The 13,753-nt window shown below is 39.5% G+C and overlaps 2 protein-coding genes across 6 annotated transcripts; both read left to right on the top strand.

The window, feature by feature from the left end:
* The first annotated feature begins 3 nt into the window (after nucleotides 1-3).
* Nucleotides 4-3,415, top strand: LOC139768966 (speckle targeted PIP5K1A-regulated poly(A) polymerase-like). Its single transcript, XM_071699645.1, has 4 exons — nucleotides 4-269; nucleotides 507-610; nucleotides 710-1,027; nucleotides 1,098-3,415. Exons 1-4 carry the CDS (start codon nucleotides 4-6, stop codon nucleotides 2,612-2,614), a joined length of 2,205 nt encoding a protein of 734 aa, XP_071555746.1. The 3' UTR covers nucleotides 2,615-3,415.
* A 433-nt stretch (nucleotides 3,416-3,848) lies between these two features.
* Nucleotides 3,849-11,182, top strand: LOC139768968 (uncharacterized). 5 transcript variants are annotated; one of them, XM_071699651.1, is made up of 7 exons: nucleotides 3,849-3,967; nucleotides 5,047-5,407; nucleotides 5,763-6,404; nucleotides 6,723-7,635; nucleotides 7,821-7,869; nucleotides 8,184-8,213; nucleotides 8,464-11,182. In XM_071699651.1, the coding sequence occupies exons 2-7, from the start codon at nucleotides 5,079-5,081 to the stop codon at nucleotides 9,363-9,365; spliced, it is 2,865 nt and encodes a 954-aa protein (XP_071555752.1). In that variant the 5' UTR covers nucleotides 3,849-3,967; nucleotides 5,047-5,078; the 3' UTR covers nucleotides 9,366-11,182. The 5 variants fall into 5 exon arrangements, with proteins under 5 accessions (XP_071555752.1, XP_071555750.1, XP_071555751.1 ...); XM_071699649.1 differs by lacking the exon at nucleotides 3,849-3,967 and adding an exon at nucleotides 3,982-4,878; XM_071699650.1 differs by lacking the exon at nucleotides 3,849-3,967 and adding an exon at nucleotides 3,982-4,423.
* Nucleotides 11,183-13,753: the final 2,571 nt, after the last annotated feature.

The following is a 13,753-nucleotide window of genomic DNA, read 5'->3' on the forward strand; positions in this document are numbered from 1 at the left end:
ACCATGAACTCTAAATCAGCTGAATCTGTCCAACATACAAACAAACAAATTGCTACAAGCTCGAAACAGCAAGCTCAGCACCAAGACGCAAGATCAGAACAGAGCTCACATGAAGGGAATCAGCATTATTTGCCAGGAAAATCTGTTTGTGTTGCGCCTTTACCAAAAAATGTGTCGGGAGAGGAGTTGGTAAATTATCTTCGTCAATTTGGAACAGTTAAAAGACAGCAGCTTGGACGGAACTCCTTTTGGATTGAATACAATGATAGGTAATTTATAATGAATATTTACGACAGAACATATAGAAATAAATTTTACCTGTCTAGTTCATACAAGTATATTGTTCTACATTTTCGGATAGAAAGAAAGATGGTCATAGAATAATTAATTTTTTAAATTATACATATAGGAATCACCATTTTTATTTTCTTCCTTGGTGAAAATTTTTTTATCTTTTTTCTTTTATATTACTCTATAAATATTGTATTTATGCTTTGTTGTTGCAGCAAACTCGTTGATATTTTAATGAGCAGGTCACACTGGCTAGCAAATGAAAAAATATGTTTGAGAAGACTGAAGAAAAATGGAGGAAATTTCGACGTTGACAAAGGTAAATATCAGTTATTTTAGCTTTAGCAATATGTTATAATTACTATCTCCCACTATTTTTCTGTGGAGCTGATGTATACATTCATTTATTGTTTCATAGCGCAACAACCAAAAGACACTGTTCCGAAAAGAACTGAGAATAAAAATTTAGAAGAAGAGGATCCAATAAGTTACGACCGAATAAAAAATGTTTTCGAAAATGTAGTGACATTTGACAACCAATTGGCAGCACTTTTAAACGCGGTGCAACTTAATGAATTTGAGTTGGCAACGAGATATAATTTCATTTGTACTCATCTGGATGAAATATTTAGATCGATTTTCCCAGAATGTAAAACGTATAAATTTGGCTCAACGGTGGCGCAGTTGAGTTTTAAAGAGAGTGATTTAGATATCTACATGTACGTCGGTCGAATTGGTAAGAGATTTTCTAATTTTACTGTAGTATGTGAATATCGTTGTATGTTTAAGTAACTTCTCTGTTCAAGGTGTACCACCGATCTGTAACAGGCCGGATATCCCGTCACATGTATGGACGCCAATAATTTTCAAGAGAGTAAGAAGAGTTATGTACAGCATGAAGTCTATATTTTCCAACATAGTATCAATCCCTAAAGCGAAAACACCTATTATAAAGTTCCGTTATATGCCGACCAATGTCTCCTGCGACATTTCCTTCAAGAACGGCCTAGGCATCTATAAAAGTAACTTCTTACGATATTGCGCGTCACGCGATCCACGATTAAGACCGCTGATGCTGCTCATCAAATACTGGGCGAGGCATTTCAAGATTTCGGGTAGCGGAAGAATTTCCAGTTATGGCTTGGTGTGTCTGATTATATTTTACCTCCAGCAGGAATCAGTTGGTCTTCTTCCGCCGTTACTAGACCTTCAGAGAACTTGTGCTCCAGAAACCATGAATGGGTGGCAAGTAAATTTTAACGAAGGTACCGCATTACCAGCCATTACCAACAGCAGTAATATTGCAGTACTGCTTCACAATTTCTTCTCCTTTTACGAAAATTTCAATTTCAATTCGCGTGTGATATGTTTACTGGACGGAAAAGTATATTCAACAGCTGACTTCGCGCAATTAGATAAGTTACCCGATTACATGTATAGATATAAAAGTTTTGTCACGGATAATAGTGCCAAGAAATTGGATATTCAAAAGCCAGTATGCCTGCAGGATCCGATCGAACTTAATCAGAACACAGCCGCAAATACGTCAGATCGTGCATTAATAGCATTTCAACATTGTTGCAAGTTCAGCGCCGATATCTGCTTGACAGCTAGTGCAAATAATTACGATTATTTATTGACCATGTTATTCAGCGCGATACCCCCTCAATTGATGCAGGCGAAGAAAAAAAAGAAGAGGTTCAGAAATGAAATACGGGCTGGTCGTTTCGTCTTTGCTGGATTACCGGAAGATTTCGAGACACGTACGGATATTACTGATAAGGAGCAGTACAAGAAAGATAATTGGTATTTCGTCACTTTTAATCTAATAAGGGATATCTTCGAAATGATCTTTAAATTGAGAGTCGAGATGCTGCTCGATCAAGAAACGAAGCAGCAGAAAATTGATATATTATCTGACGTACATACCAGAAATCATCAAAAAGTAACATTTCACTGCACGGGACACAAATGTGTGTGGTATAATAGGAAGAAAAATAATAGGACTCTTTTGGATGTTCAAATGAGTCTTCTGGAGAAAGAGGCGATCATGTCGGACAAGGTGGTGGAGCAATTGAACGAGCATGACAAGGCAAACAACGTAAGGCTAGATTTTATATGTACGTTAGAAAAGGCAGACAATCCTGTAGCGGTGGTCATAGTGCTGAACGACGAGAACAGTCAGAATCACATCTTTCGGGAATTCGAGTGCTTCGTAAATAGTTGGATACCAAAAATAATAAACAAAACGCTGCTACACATGCTGCAGTTCAAAAAGACCTACGATCAGTTATACTATCAGCAGCTAAACCACGAACGGTAATGACGATGCTGAAAATGTACATTGTATGCTTTCCGGCATGGACCAAAAGTTAGCGTTTTATTCCGCATAATATCTCGTCAATATTACATTAAGTCTCCGTCTGTATACGTTTTTTTTTTTGCACCGTTGGAGTGTATACGTAAGCCTGTCACGTTTGACGCTATTTTTCCTTTAAAGTATTTAGAAAAATATGAAAAAATTCACAAAACATCTGTCTACATTGTAGTCGACGATTTTTTTTTTGTTTTTAGTTATTTTGATAATCGTCGTTTATTTAATATTTTCTGGCAGGCTTGCAAGTTTTAAAATTGGAGGGGTAAAAACCATAGTGGTGTAAGTCAAATTTTTAAAAATATTTTCTCGTGTGCATAGATGCAATTTATATATTGTACAGATTGCATCTATGCACACGAGAAAATATTTTAAAAAATTTGACTTACACCACTATGGTTTTTACCCCTCCAATTATGAGCAGATATTATTTTGACTCGAATGCCATAGATCCACGTATACAGACGGAGGGTTAATACTGTGTGATAAATTCCAATCGTATTCGTCCGATTAGATTATTTCTAATAATTCAGAACGTATGTATATAAATTCAGAGTAAATTCAGAGTGTCTTCAGAAAACATAAGTCAAGATCGAGAATTAGCTTCTATGTCACGTTTTTCAATGTTACACGCTACTATATTCTGTATTATTTATTGAATTTATTATACATGTATTATACCTAAGAACTGTAGTCTCTTACAGTAAGTATAACCGTATATGGAATAAATACAGGTTTTTACGAGCACAATATTCGTATCTATTTCTTTTCTTATATTTGTGTCGAGGAATAAAAAAGACGTGGATCTTTCGGTGCTGAACCGCGGAATGTTTAAAAATTTCGAATTTCCAGCCTTTCTTGAAACACTAATAGCTGCATTCCATTTTCATTCTTATGAAAAATTATACATATTATGTTGCATATTCTAAGCATAGAGAATAAATTAATATCAGTTATATAGAACAATTGTCTATATGTTAAACTTTCTGTACTCAAAACGAGATGCGTATAAAATTACGCGTTGAGAATAATTAGAAGGATTGAAAGTACAAAAAGTTCAGCTGCAAAGAACAGGTATATCTTTTCGAACCTTTTATGTATATATGCTCTCTCTTTCTCCTTTTTTCTCTAAAGAATTTTTCTCCTTTTCTCTCTAATGCTTTACCCGCCCCCGCCCGTATCTTTCTCATTCCGAGTGCCGAAAGTGTAGCATGTAGCACAGCCGCAAAGAGAGCAGGCCTATGCATTATGTAAAAAAGAAAACACTTTCGGTGTTGAGTTCGGCGAATATAACAAATAGAGGCAAGATTGTTAAACATTAAACGATTGTTAAGAGATTGTTGAAAGTGCAGTTTGGTACAATTTTGTGAACAAAAACGTTCAACGGGACGTTATTACGTTTTTATTCATTGCATTAACCTGAAATCTATTCGCACGTTCACCGTTTGTTATGAGAGAAACGATACGGCGAATACGCGGAAAATCTTTGTATACTTATACGACAAAAATAAGCGTGTACGGCTGCAAGTGCACTCGTGCACTTTTGATCCGGGGATTAGGTTAGTTTCGGTGCGCTCGGTGAGCAACATGGCGAGTTAGAGGGTGAGAAAACTCGTCGTCGAGCGGGCACAGGTGTTTCCTATTCGGGTGTCGTACTCGCTCGGAATCCTGCGGATTTGCATCGTTATTTATCGTTCCTCGCAACGATCGTGGGGCTACCACAGTTTCCGGAATTTACGTGAGGCTGCCTGGCGTCAGGTACCCCTTCCTCACGACGGTCCTCGCAACATTCGGGCCACTCGGGGAAGTAAAGCGGAAACCCTCACGTTTTGACCTTACCTGTTAGTCGAACTAGCAGTACTAGCACACAAGCTCGACGGAAGGTCGTTTATTTCGTTTCTCGATCGAACCCGATCGCCGTACTCCACATGTCACGCGTGTCTGAGCACTGTGCTTGTCGATATATGCTTATCAGTGGTCCTCTGAGATTATAAATCTGTAAAAAATTTACAAGCCGCCCCGAGTTAAGATATTTCTAAACGCTCGGGAACAGCAGTGCCATGTTGAATCTCGATAAACGTGCTGAAGATAAAACTTACAGACACAGACTTAAAGCATAGATGAAATGTAGAGCTTGTCGAGTACAACAGTGTGTACGGATTACAACAATGAATTGAAATAGCAACAATAACTGAAACTGCACAATGCCTTAAGTTGGTTTAAATCATTCAATCGTTTTATGTACAAAAACGTTTGTTTCATATGTAAAAGCATGTATATTTTTTGTGGGATTTATTAAGCACAAGTTGCAATAGCAATATAGATACGAGAAGCATAATTAATTTACTTAGAGCTCAAAGATATTTTCTTGATTACTTCAGAATACTGAGGTAATCGCGAATTGGTGAGCAACATGGACAACGCAAGCGACAAAGACAATGATCAAATGAAAGAAGTAAAAGAAACGGAATGGCAAGCGACGAAGACTACTGGCAAGATATTCGTGAAGCAATTTCACCAGATAATCGAGGAGCCTTTGTTGAAAAGTGATGATCATGTGCAACGTGCGATCAAGGGTCTCAAGGAGATACCGGATGAAGAACTGAAGGAGTTCCTCGACAATGAAGACTTTATGGCAGGACTGGACGTCGTGGACGCATGGGAAGGAGATGAAGACAAAAACCGCGAGAACGAGCAAGACATGACAGGGTCTAAGAAGCAAGGAGAGAACCAACTCTCTAGGTAGTGTCATTATTGTAAATGATTTTTATATAACATTATATTGTCACTATATACTTGATATTAAAAATAAAGCCGTTGTATTGCTCTTACTTACTAAGTGCAATCATTGTAGGGAAACTAATTATGGCACTACGACTTTTCTTGAGTTTCAGTTAATTACATTAATTTATATTGTATACAAATGTATTATGTTCTAATTTTAGTGATTTAGTTATAAGTTACAATGCCACGTTGTCAGATAATTTCCATTCTCTACATGTACGCTATCTGTATGATATATGTATACAATCTGTTATATTTAATATTATGGAAGTGTGCATCTTCTGGCAAACGAATGATGACAAGATAATTATAGGGAGCACCATCGTTCCGAGCCTAAAGGACCTCACAAACGTAAAAAGCCGAAGAAAGATGATAAGAAACGCGATGAGAATCGTCGGGACCCTTTGAAGAGCAGCAAGGACATCGAAAGGGATAAAATGCGAACGAAGAGAGATACCGAGAACAAGCTTCTTGCTGAAAAGGAGAAGGCGATCAAGTACTTGTTGGACTCGGACAATGTAGTCCCGCCTGGGACGGAAGCTGAAGCCATTCAGAGCATCGCGGAGGAACAGAACAGAGAACGAGCGCAGCGTGAAGCACAACGAAGCAGAGATCATCGCAGGAGCAAATCGTTGCAACGTTATGGTAAATCTTCGCCACGGCGCAGAACTCCCGATCGATCTCGGCTGAGTCCTCATCGACGAAAAAGTCCTTTCGTAAGCCCAGATCGCCGTAGAACCCCTATTATTAAAACAGAAGAAAGACACAGAAGTCCTAGATATAGTCCAGGCAGACGGAAAAATTCACCACGATCCTACGACCGGAGAACTCCTATATTAAGTCCAGATCGACGAAGAAGCCCTAGGCGACTTAGTGGAGAACGGCGATCCAGCATAGATAGAAGATGGAGTCCTGAGCGACTCCGTAGGAGACGCACTGATTGGACGCATGAACGGTGAGGAGACAATATTTTTAACGTCTTTGTTAAGAGATTTTTTAATGCTTTAAACTCTTTCTCGTTCAAGAAAGAGATTTAAAAAAAAACTCAATGTCATCTAGTTAAAAATTATCTTTTTACACTGCGTGTATAGTAGTCACAAATATCATTTTGTGAACAAATATTGTAAGTAGTTGTTTGCGATAGATATAATTTTTCAAACTTTGCGTTTTAAATTTTATATTATTGTATTGTACAAATATATACACGATATAAAAATGTACTAGATTATATCTTAGATTATATCTTAGATTATATCTGATTATCTTGATTAAGCCGGAGAAGCCGATCTCATGATCGAAGGAGTCGCAGCACGGAACGTCCGAGAAAACGATCGAGCCGTTCACCAACGGGCAGACGAGCGAGTCGTTCGCCAGTGAACAGACGATACAGCCCCCGTCGCCGAAGTCGCACACGTAGCAGATCATTGGAGAAGCGCGTCAGGAAGCGTTCACCCTTCATCAACGAATTGGCAAGACAACTGCGAAACGAAGCCATGTCGACCGGCGCGAACACAAGTGGATACGTGCCGTCCGCGACGATGGAAGGAATCGCACCGTTACTCAACCCGCCTACATATAAACAAGAAGCGGAATCCAGGCCACAGCCACCAGCGCAGCCGCCACCAGCACAGCCGCCACCACCACCGTCTGTAGCACCCCCGTACACGCATCAACCGGGTCCGCGTTCGTCATCGGCTATGCTACCACCTATGCTAACCGGATCGTTTATGAAATTCGAATCTATGCCGGCTACAGCATCGCCAATGAATTTCGAACCTATGCCGCCGACATCCCTGACCCTAAACCTGCCTCCAGCCAATTATTCATCCGGTCCGGTCATGTACAATCAGCCGAATGCCGCTGCTGTGCCGCAAGCACCTCCGCAATCGGTGATGCGCTCACCATTGCTTCCTATGCCGATACCCTCGCCGCAACCTGTACCCCCTCCGATGATGGATCATACGCATATGTCGTACAATCCATCGTATACTGTACCCTTTATCCAACAAACACCGGTTCATCAATTTGTACCTCCAAACAAACCTTTGAATCGCTCAGTCACACCTTCTACGTCACAGAGCTATACAGAACATGGACCGGCGGCATCGTCATCGTACAACGAAGCTTACTCTCCGCCCCAGGAACGAATAAAGACACCCGAACCGCCGATCATCTCCAAACCAAAAGTAATTGCAATACATATGATAGTGATGAGTATTTAGTTTTATTTTAAATTCGACCAGGAGTGTTTATCGCTAGGTCGAATATTAATTTATTTTAATTTGTTGTACGAAGCACTGTATTTTTTTCAATCATGTATTTTATTTGTAGAAAAAAAATTTAATATAATTTTTATGACTTGATCTTGCAGCAAAAAACCAGCTTATCCAGTCTATTGGAAGCATCTGTTTCAGCCAAAGGTGCGAGTATGTTTTAATTTGTTATGTGGTCGTAAAGATTTGATCGTAAAGATTCATACAGAACTTATATAGTTCACGCTTTTTCGTTCACCACAAGGATACAAATATTTCCTATGTATCTTATTTAGGCCCAGTTTCACAAACGTCGGTTAACTTCTAACCTTAGGTTAACTCACTCTTCGTCTCTTTCTAAGGGAAACGTTAGAAAGAGACGAAGAGTGAGTTAACCTAAGGTTGAAAGTTAACCAACGTTTATGGAACTGAGCTTTATTGAACTATACTAATTTTTCATATTTTCTTTTTTATCACGTTAGATTCATCTAATATACCGGTACTATATCCAGGTAAGAACTTTTAAATTTTGAAATTCTATTTAAACTGCTTATTAATCACACTACATGAGTTGTGTGACATGTCTAATTAGAGATATGCATCTAAAGTGGACTTTTGTTTAAAGACACTTTCCTTTTACACGATTTACAACATGCGTGAAGATTGCAAGAAGCATGACATATTTGTATAAGCATTACGACATATATATGTATGTAAAATTCAGAATTTTATTCTACGAGATTCTATTTTTTCTACTGATAGGATTCAAGCCTGAATTAATGCGACATTGCGAACAAGCGCTATTTCAACTTCCAATGGAGGATCCGCGTTTAAAGATGACGGGTAGATTTTTCTACGATCGCGATGAAGAAAAAGAAACGAAAGACGTTTCCGAAGACCATACGTCGAATTCGATACTTCTGCAGAAAAGCAAAACCAAGATATTCTGGAAAGAGAGCAACGTGGAACAGCCGGTACCGATTCCGAAAGCAATAACTCAAATGCATCAGAAGATCTGTCAGACAGATGAAGTGGAAACGGAAACCAAGGGTGTGCAAGTATACGTCACCACGGCCGACTTTGGATCACAGGTCTATGAGCACGATCTCGAACAGATAAAAGAAGAAAAACGGCCGATAATGGATCGTCTAGATTGGAGCGCGCGGGATACATATGAATATGGATCCAAGTATCGCGAAGTAGAGGATCTGAGATGGAGTCTAAATAACTCTTCGCAGAAACGTACTTGGAACAGGCAAGCGTCTCCTCCTAGAAGATCCGATGAACAAGAGCATCATTTAGATTCCGTAGAACATGAATCTAGAAGCTTGAGGCTGGAGTCTCCTGTTAGAAGTAGAGATGATTTTTCTTCTCACTCTGATATGCGTGATCACTATAGTCATGACAGATATTCGCCAGAGTATCATAGACGGTCTATGGAGCGCGACGAATTTCATGACAGAAGAAGCAATCATAGTCGCGGAGAAAGCCCGATGGAATTAGAAGAATCCGACGATGAAATCATGACTGGCCATACATTCCAAAGGGGATCTGATTGGCACGGAAAAGGAAAAATCGTAAAGGGCAAAAGCCATAATGTGCGAGGAAAGCATGTAGGAGGAAGACCGCATCGGAGTCGCGGAAACTTTCAGGGCAAATTTTAAAAACTATTCATTGCATATATGAAATATTTCAATATAATATGAATAACTTCATTATATATATGTATATATATGTATACATATATATAGAAACCGGCAAACAATATTTTAAATAATATAAACGATCAATCAATAAATGATACTGATTTGGATGATACACATGCACGAAATTATTCGATGTTAAATGATAAAAAGTGAAGAGAATATAATTTTCAGGATAAATATTCAATGAATTTATAGTGAAACAAAGTGAAAAAAAGCTGTAGGGCATAATGATATGCTCAAGTATCTTTGCATAAGTGTGTTTCAAAGAATTAATTTGTGCATACCGCGCTGAAATGAAGATTAGTGTCCGCAAAAACATTATATCAACATTTTTTTTCTTTTTTTTTTTTTTAAGAAAGTTACAATCAAAACGATGTTATATACATATATGTAATCTTACATGGTAAGATCTCATAGGTATGACAAACACTTTTGACATTTTGTTTGTGTCATTTTTACTGTGTATACTATGTGATACTATAACAATTTCAGTGTAACAAAATACAATCTTATTGAGAAAACATATATGTAATGAAGATGTAATTAAATTATATTAAAAGATGTCACGAATTTAAAACAAAATGTAATGTAATGAAAATCTCAAATGAAAATAATAAAAGTTACGAATTTAAATGTATATTATAGAAACTGTAGAATAACTGTGTACACTAATACTGTTTTTCATCCTGAAGATAATTTCTTGAAAAAATATTGTTATTTAGGTTTCAGTATATTAATAATTCAATATATATAATATTCCGCAATATTATGGAAACTCTCTATTTACGCGGCACCTGATATGGAGCTAGAAATATATAACTGGCCATGAATTTATTTTTAAATTGCGTATCTTATTATTATTATTTTCTTTAGAGATCAAACAATACGCTGCGAGCGAATCTCAAGCGGATTGCAAAAACGTTGCACCGGTTGCACGATGCCGCTCAAGTATTGCATCACGTTATGCAGTTTGTATAGTTTCGTCTTGTAACGAACGTCTCGTGCGTCATTTGTAATCTTTTTGTTTTTTTACACATCCGTGCTATTTTTTGTTTCATTTTATGTGTTATAATTTTCACAGGAACAACATCCTATTGGACCATCTCATCACGGAAGCTATTATAGTATCGCAATAATTATGAAGCTTATAACGATGCAAATATATATTAGTCTATTTGTTAATCGATTGTTTCGATTGTTTAACGTTATATTCTTTTTTTAATCAAGTAATTACAATCGAAATATAGATTTTTTTAAATAACTGTTCAAGTCACAACAATGAGTTATTAAAAAAATTGAATAAGAATTTTCCAAATAAAAATTCAAACTATAAATTATTCTCCGTAATCATGCTTCGTAAATGATGTTTATGAATTTTTGCAATAAACATATGTAATATAAAATAATAGTTTCTCACATACGAAAGTTAATAAATTTTTTGTATTATTTTTATTTATGTTATTAAAAAATTGTAGTAAAATTTGTTCCTAGAAAAGCAAATATAAATCTGTATTTGTAAAATTATAATTACTGACATAATTCTACTTCGATTGTTTCTCTTATAAAAAGATCGATGTAATGATATTTTCATATGATATATATAGTGCTATTTTGCGTATTTATATTCATCCGTGCCATTAAAGATTTCACGGTCCGTTTAAATTGATTAACTGTACATAAAGTATTGTCTATTTAAGCGAACGCGCAAACAGAAATATAGGCAATTATTAATTGATTTGTATGTGTATTTAACAAATAAAAACTGATTTTCGCAATTTAGAGGGGTGATCACTTAAAAAAAACGTGCCTAGCGCTTTGAAAAAAATTATCGCCCTCTTTTAAACTCGACATAAATCCCTAGCGGTGCGCTCTTTAGAAGTTATATATAATTGCGCCGCAAATTGCATTCTTTTAATCTTTTGCCACGGCCGTTTGATTGAAATTACTCTAGCGAGCAATTTATACTGCAATATATTTAGCGCACATTCAGTTTATGAACGTCCGGTTCAGATTGCTCGCGAATTCCGCTTGGCTTTGCCTCGGATACGAGTGCATCATCGCGAAATCGCTCAATGATCTCGGACGGAAATCTTGGCGGAGGATGCGTCAAGTCGCTGATGCGTCGAGTCGATTTCCCGATTGCGAAACGTGATTCGTGAGTCATTTTGAATCATCCGCTTTTCAACGAAACCCTCTCTTTCTTTCCCGGCTATCGTTTTCCTCGACTTTGCAGCCTGCAGCATCTTGTTCGAAATCTGATCGTCCGGCGACCGGAAACTCAGGAATTTAAGAACCAGCAGTCCTCGATCGTTGAACCTGTGCCGCGTTTTTTCGTATGATCGAACGACACGATTATACTTTCGGCAAAGCGAAACAATTGCATTTTTCATGAATGTCGATTTTGCATTCAGTAATTGGCCTCATTCGCGGTTGTTATGGAATGACGAAACGTTCACTTTGTTCCAATCGAACGAATTCAAATTAATCGATTTAATTTCGATCTGTTATATATTGGAGGAGAAGAGGACTCTTTTTCTTCTGATTTTCCTGATTTTGGATTTACGATCATCACAGTCGTAGTGTCACAGCAGAACCAAATCCAGAACGGATTTATGAAACTATATTTATTTTTTTCTAATTTTTTTTATCAATGTACGTACTTTTATAAGAAACATGTCATTTTTTCAAATTTTAAGTTTTATCAATGTGGACTTAATTTTCGGCAAGTCTCAGCTAGCAAGTATCAGATTGATACAAAAGGTTCGTCGTTTTTTTTTAATTAAATAAACTTTTAGAGATAGTTAAAATACAGATAAAAAAACGGTATTTTCAGTCAGGGGACTGGGTCTCGGTATAGCCTAATAATATTATTCGTGTGAATTTTATATACAATTCTTCGCCTTAGCACTTTTCCAGCGCCTTTCCCTAATTGATTAAAGGAAGAAAAAGTTCTTTGAAAAGAGAAGAGCAAAGAATTTCTTTCTAGATAAATAAAAAAATATATCAAAATCCACGACAAACAGTTTCGCTTTAATTTCAAATATCATTATCAAATTACTTAAATACGATGATCCCAGTACATTCACGCCGAAGTTACACCTAACGGGATCTCGTTTATACAGCAAAGAGAGATAATTAAATAAAAAATTAATTCCAATTTAATGAACGAAACGGTATTATTTTGATATTTAAGATCGCCACGCGAGGCTCAAGTGGCGCGCTAGAGCGCCGGCCGGAGGCGCCATCTGACGCGAATCTGGAGCATTCGCTGTTGTCAAGCGGCGCGATATCGCGTTGGCAGGCCTGCGACAGGCGCGACGGCGGCGCGGCCCCCGAAGGCCGTATTTTGGTACGCGCGCGCCAGCGCTATCTCTCTCCTTCCTTCTCTCTCCCGCGCGCTCCTACCGCCACGACTTTGGCGCCCGTGCGCGCCGCCCCGCGGCCGATTCGCCAAGCATTCGGCATGGATCCAGCTCCATGTTCGCCCGTGAAAGCGATGCGGTGTCCCCGCGGTTAGGACGTTGTACGATTCTCGTGTGTGCTGCGGGAACGTCGCGCGTTACCCGTCGTGCAAGCCGCGAGCTCGAGCGCCCGCTCGACGTCGTCGCGATCGGTGGCCGTTCGTGCGCGTCCGCGAGCCAGTGGTGCGTCGGGCAACCTCGTCTCGGTGTGGCGTGGCGGCACAGGAACAGCCGCGGTAACAGCAGCAGCAACAACAGCAGCAGCAGGGGCAGCGGCGGCGGCGGCAGCAACGATCTCAATTCGGCGCAGCTCCCGCGAGGCGTCCTCCGCGTCCGGGGACCCAGTGAAGGCCGATCACGGCTGCGACGCGAGCTGGCGAGGAGGAGCGCTCGTCGGTGCGTGTCGGCGGTGGCGACGGCGACGACAGCAGCGGCGGCGCGTGCTGCGAGGACGAGGTGAATGCACGGCGGCCGCGGTGTGTGCCAGTGGTGTGCGCGCTCGTCGCCCGTGGAAACCCGCCAAAACCCGCGGCCGCGAACAACCACCACCACCATCACCATCACCACCACCACCACCACCACCATAATCATCCCCAACATCGCTACCGTCAACATTAGCGGCAGCAACAGCAATAGCAACAACGGAAACAACGATATCAGCAACGTCGACGGGAAAAGAAGGATCCTCTCGAGCGACGACGACGACGACAACAAAAACAATATCAGCAATACCGGCAGGAGCGACAGCCGTCGCGTTATCCGTGCCGCACGACGACGACGACGTTGTTATTGTCGTCGTGCCGTCCTGCCGAGCGCGGCGTTGTCCCGGCGCGACGCCGCCGCCGGTCACGGCTGGTCTCGGGCGGTGGTGGAGAAACAGAGGAA

Source organism: Temnothorax nylanderi, unplaced genomic scaffold (assembly GCF_030848795.1).
Source record: "Temnothorax nylanderi isolate EJ_2023f unplaced genomic scaffold, tnyl_v1.0 TNYL_tig0019_pilon, whole genome shotgun sequence".
Classification (NCBI taxonomy): Eukaryota; Metazoa; Arthropoda; class Insecta; order Hymenoptera; family Formicidae; genus Temnothorax; species Temnothorax nylanderi.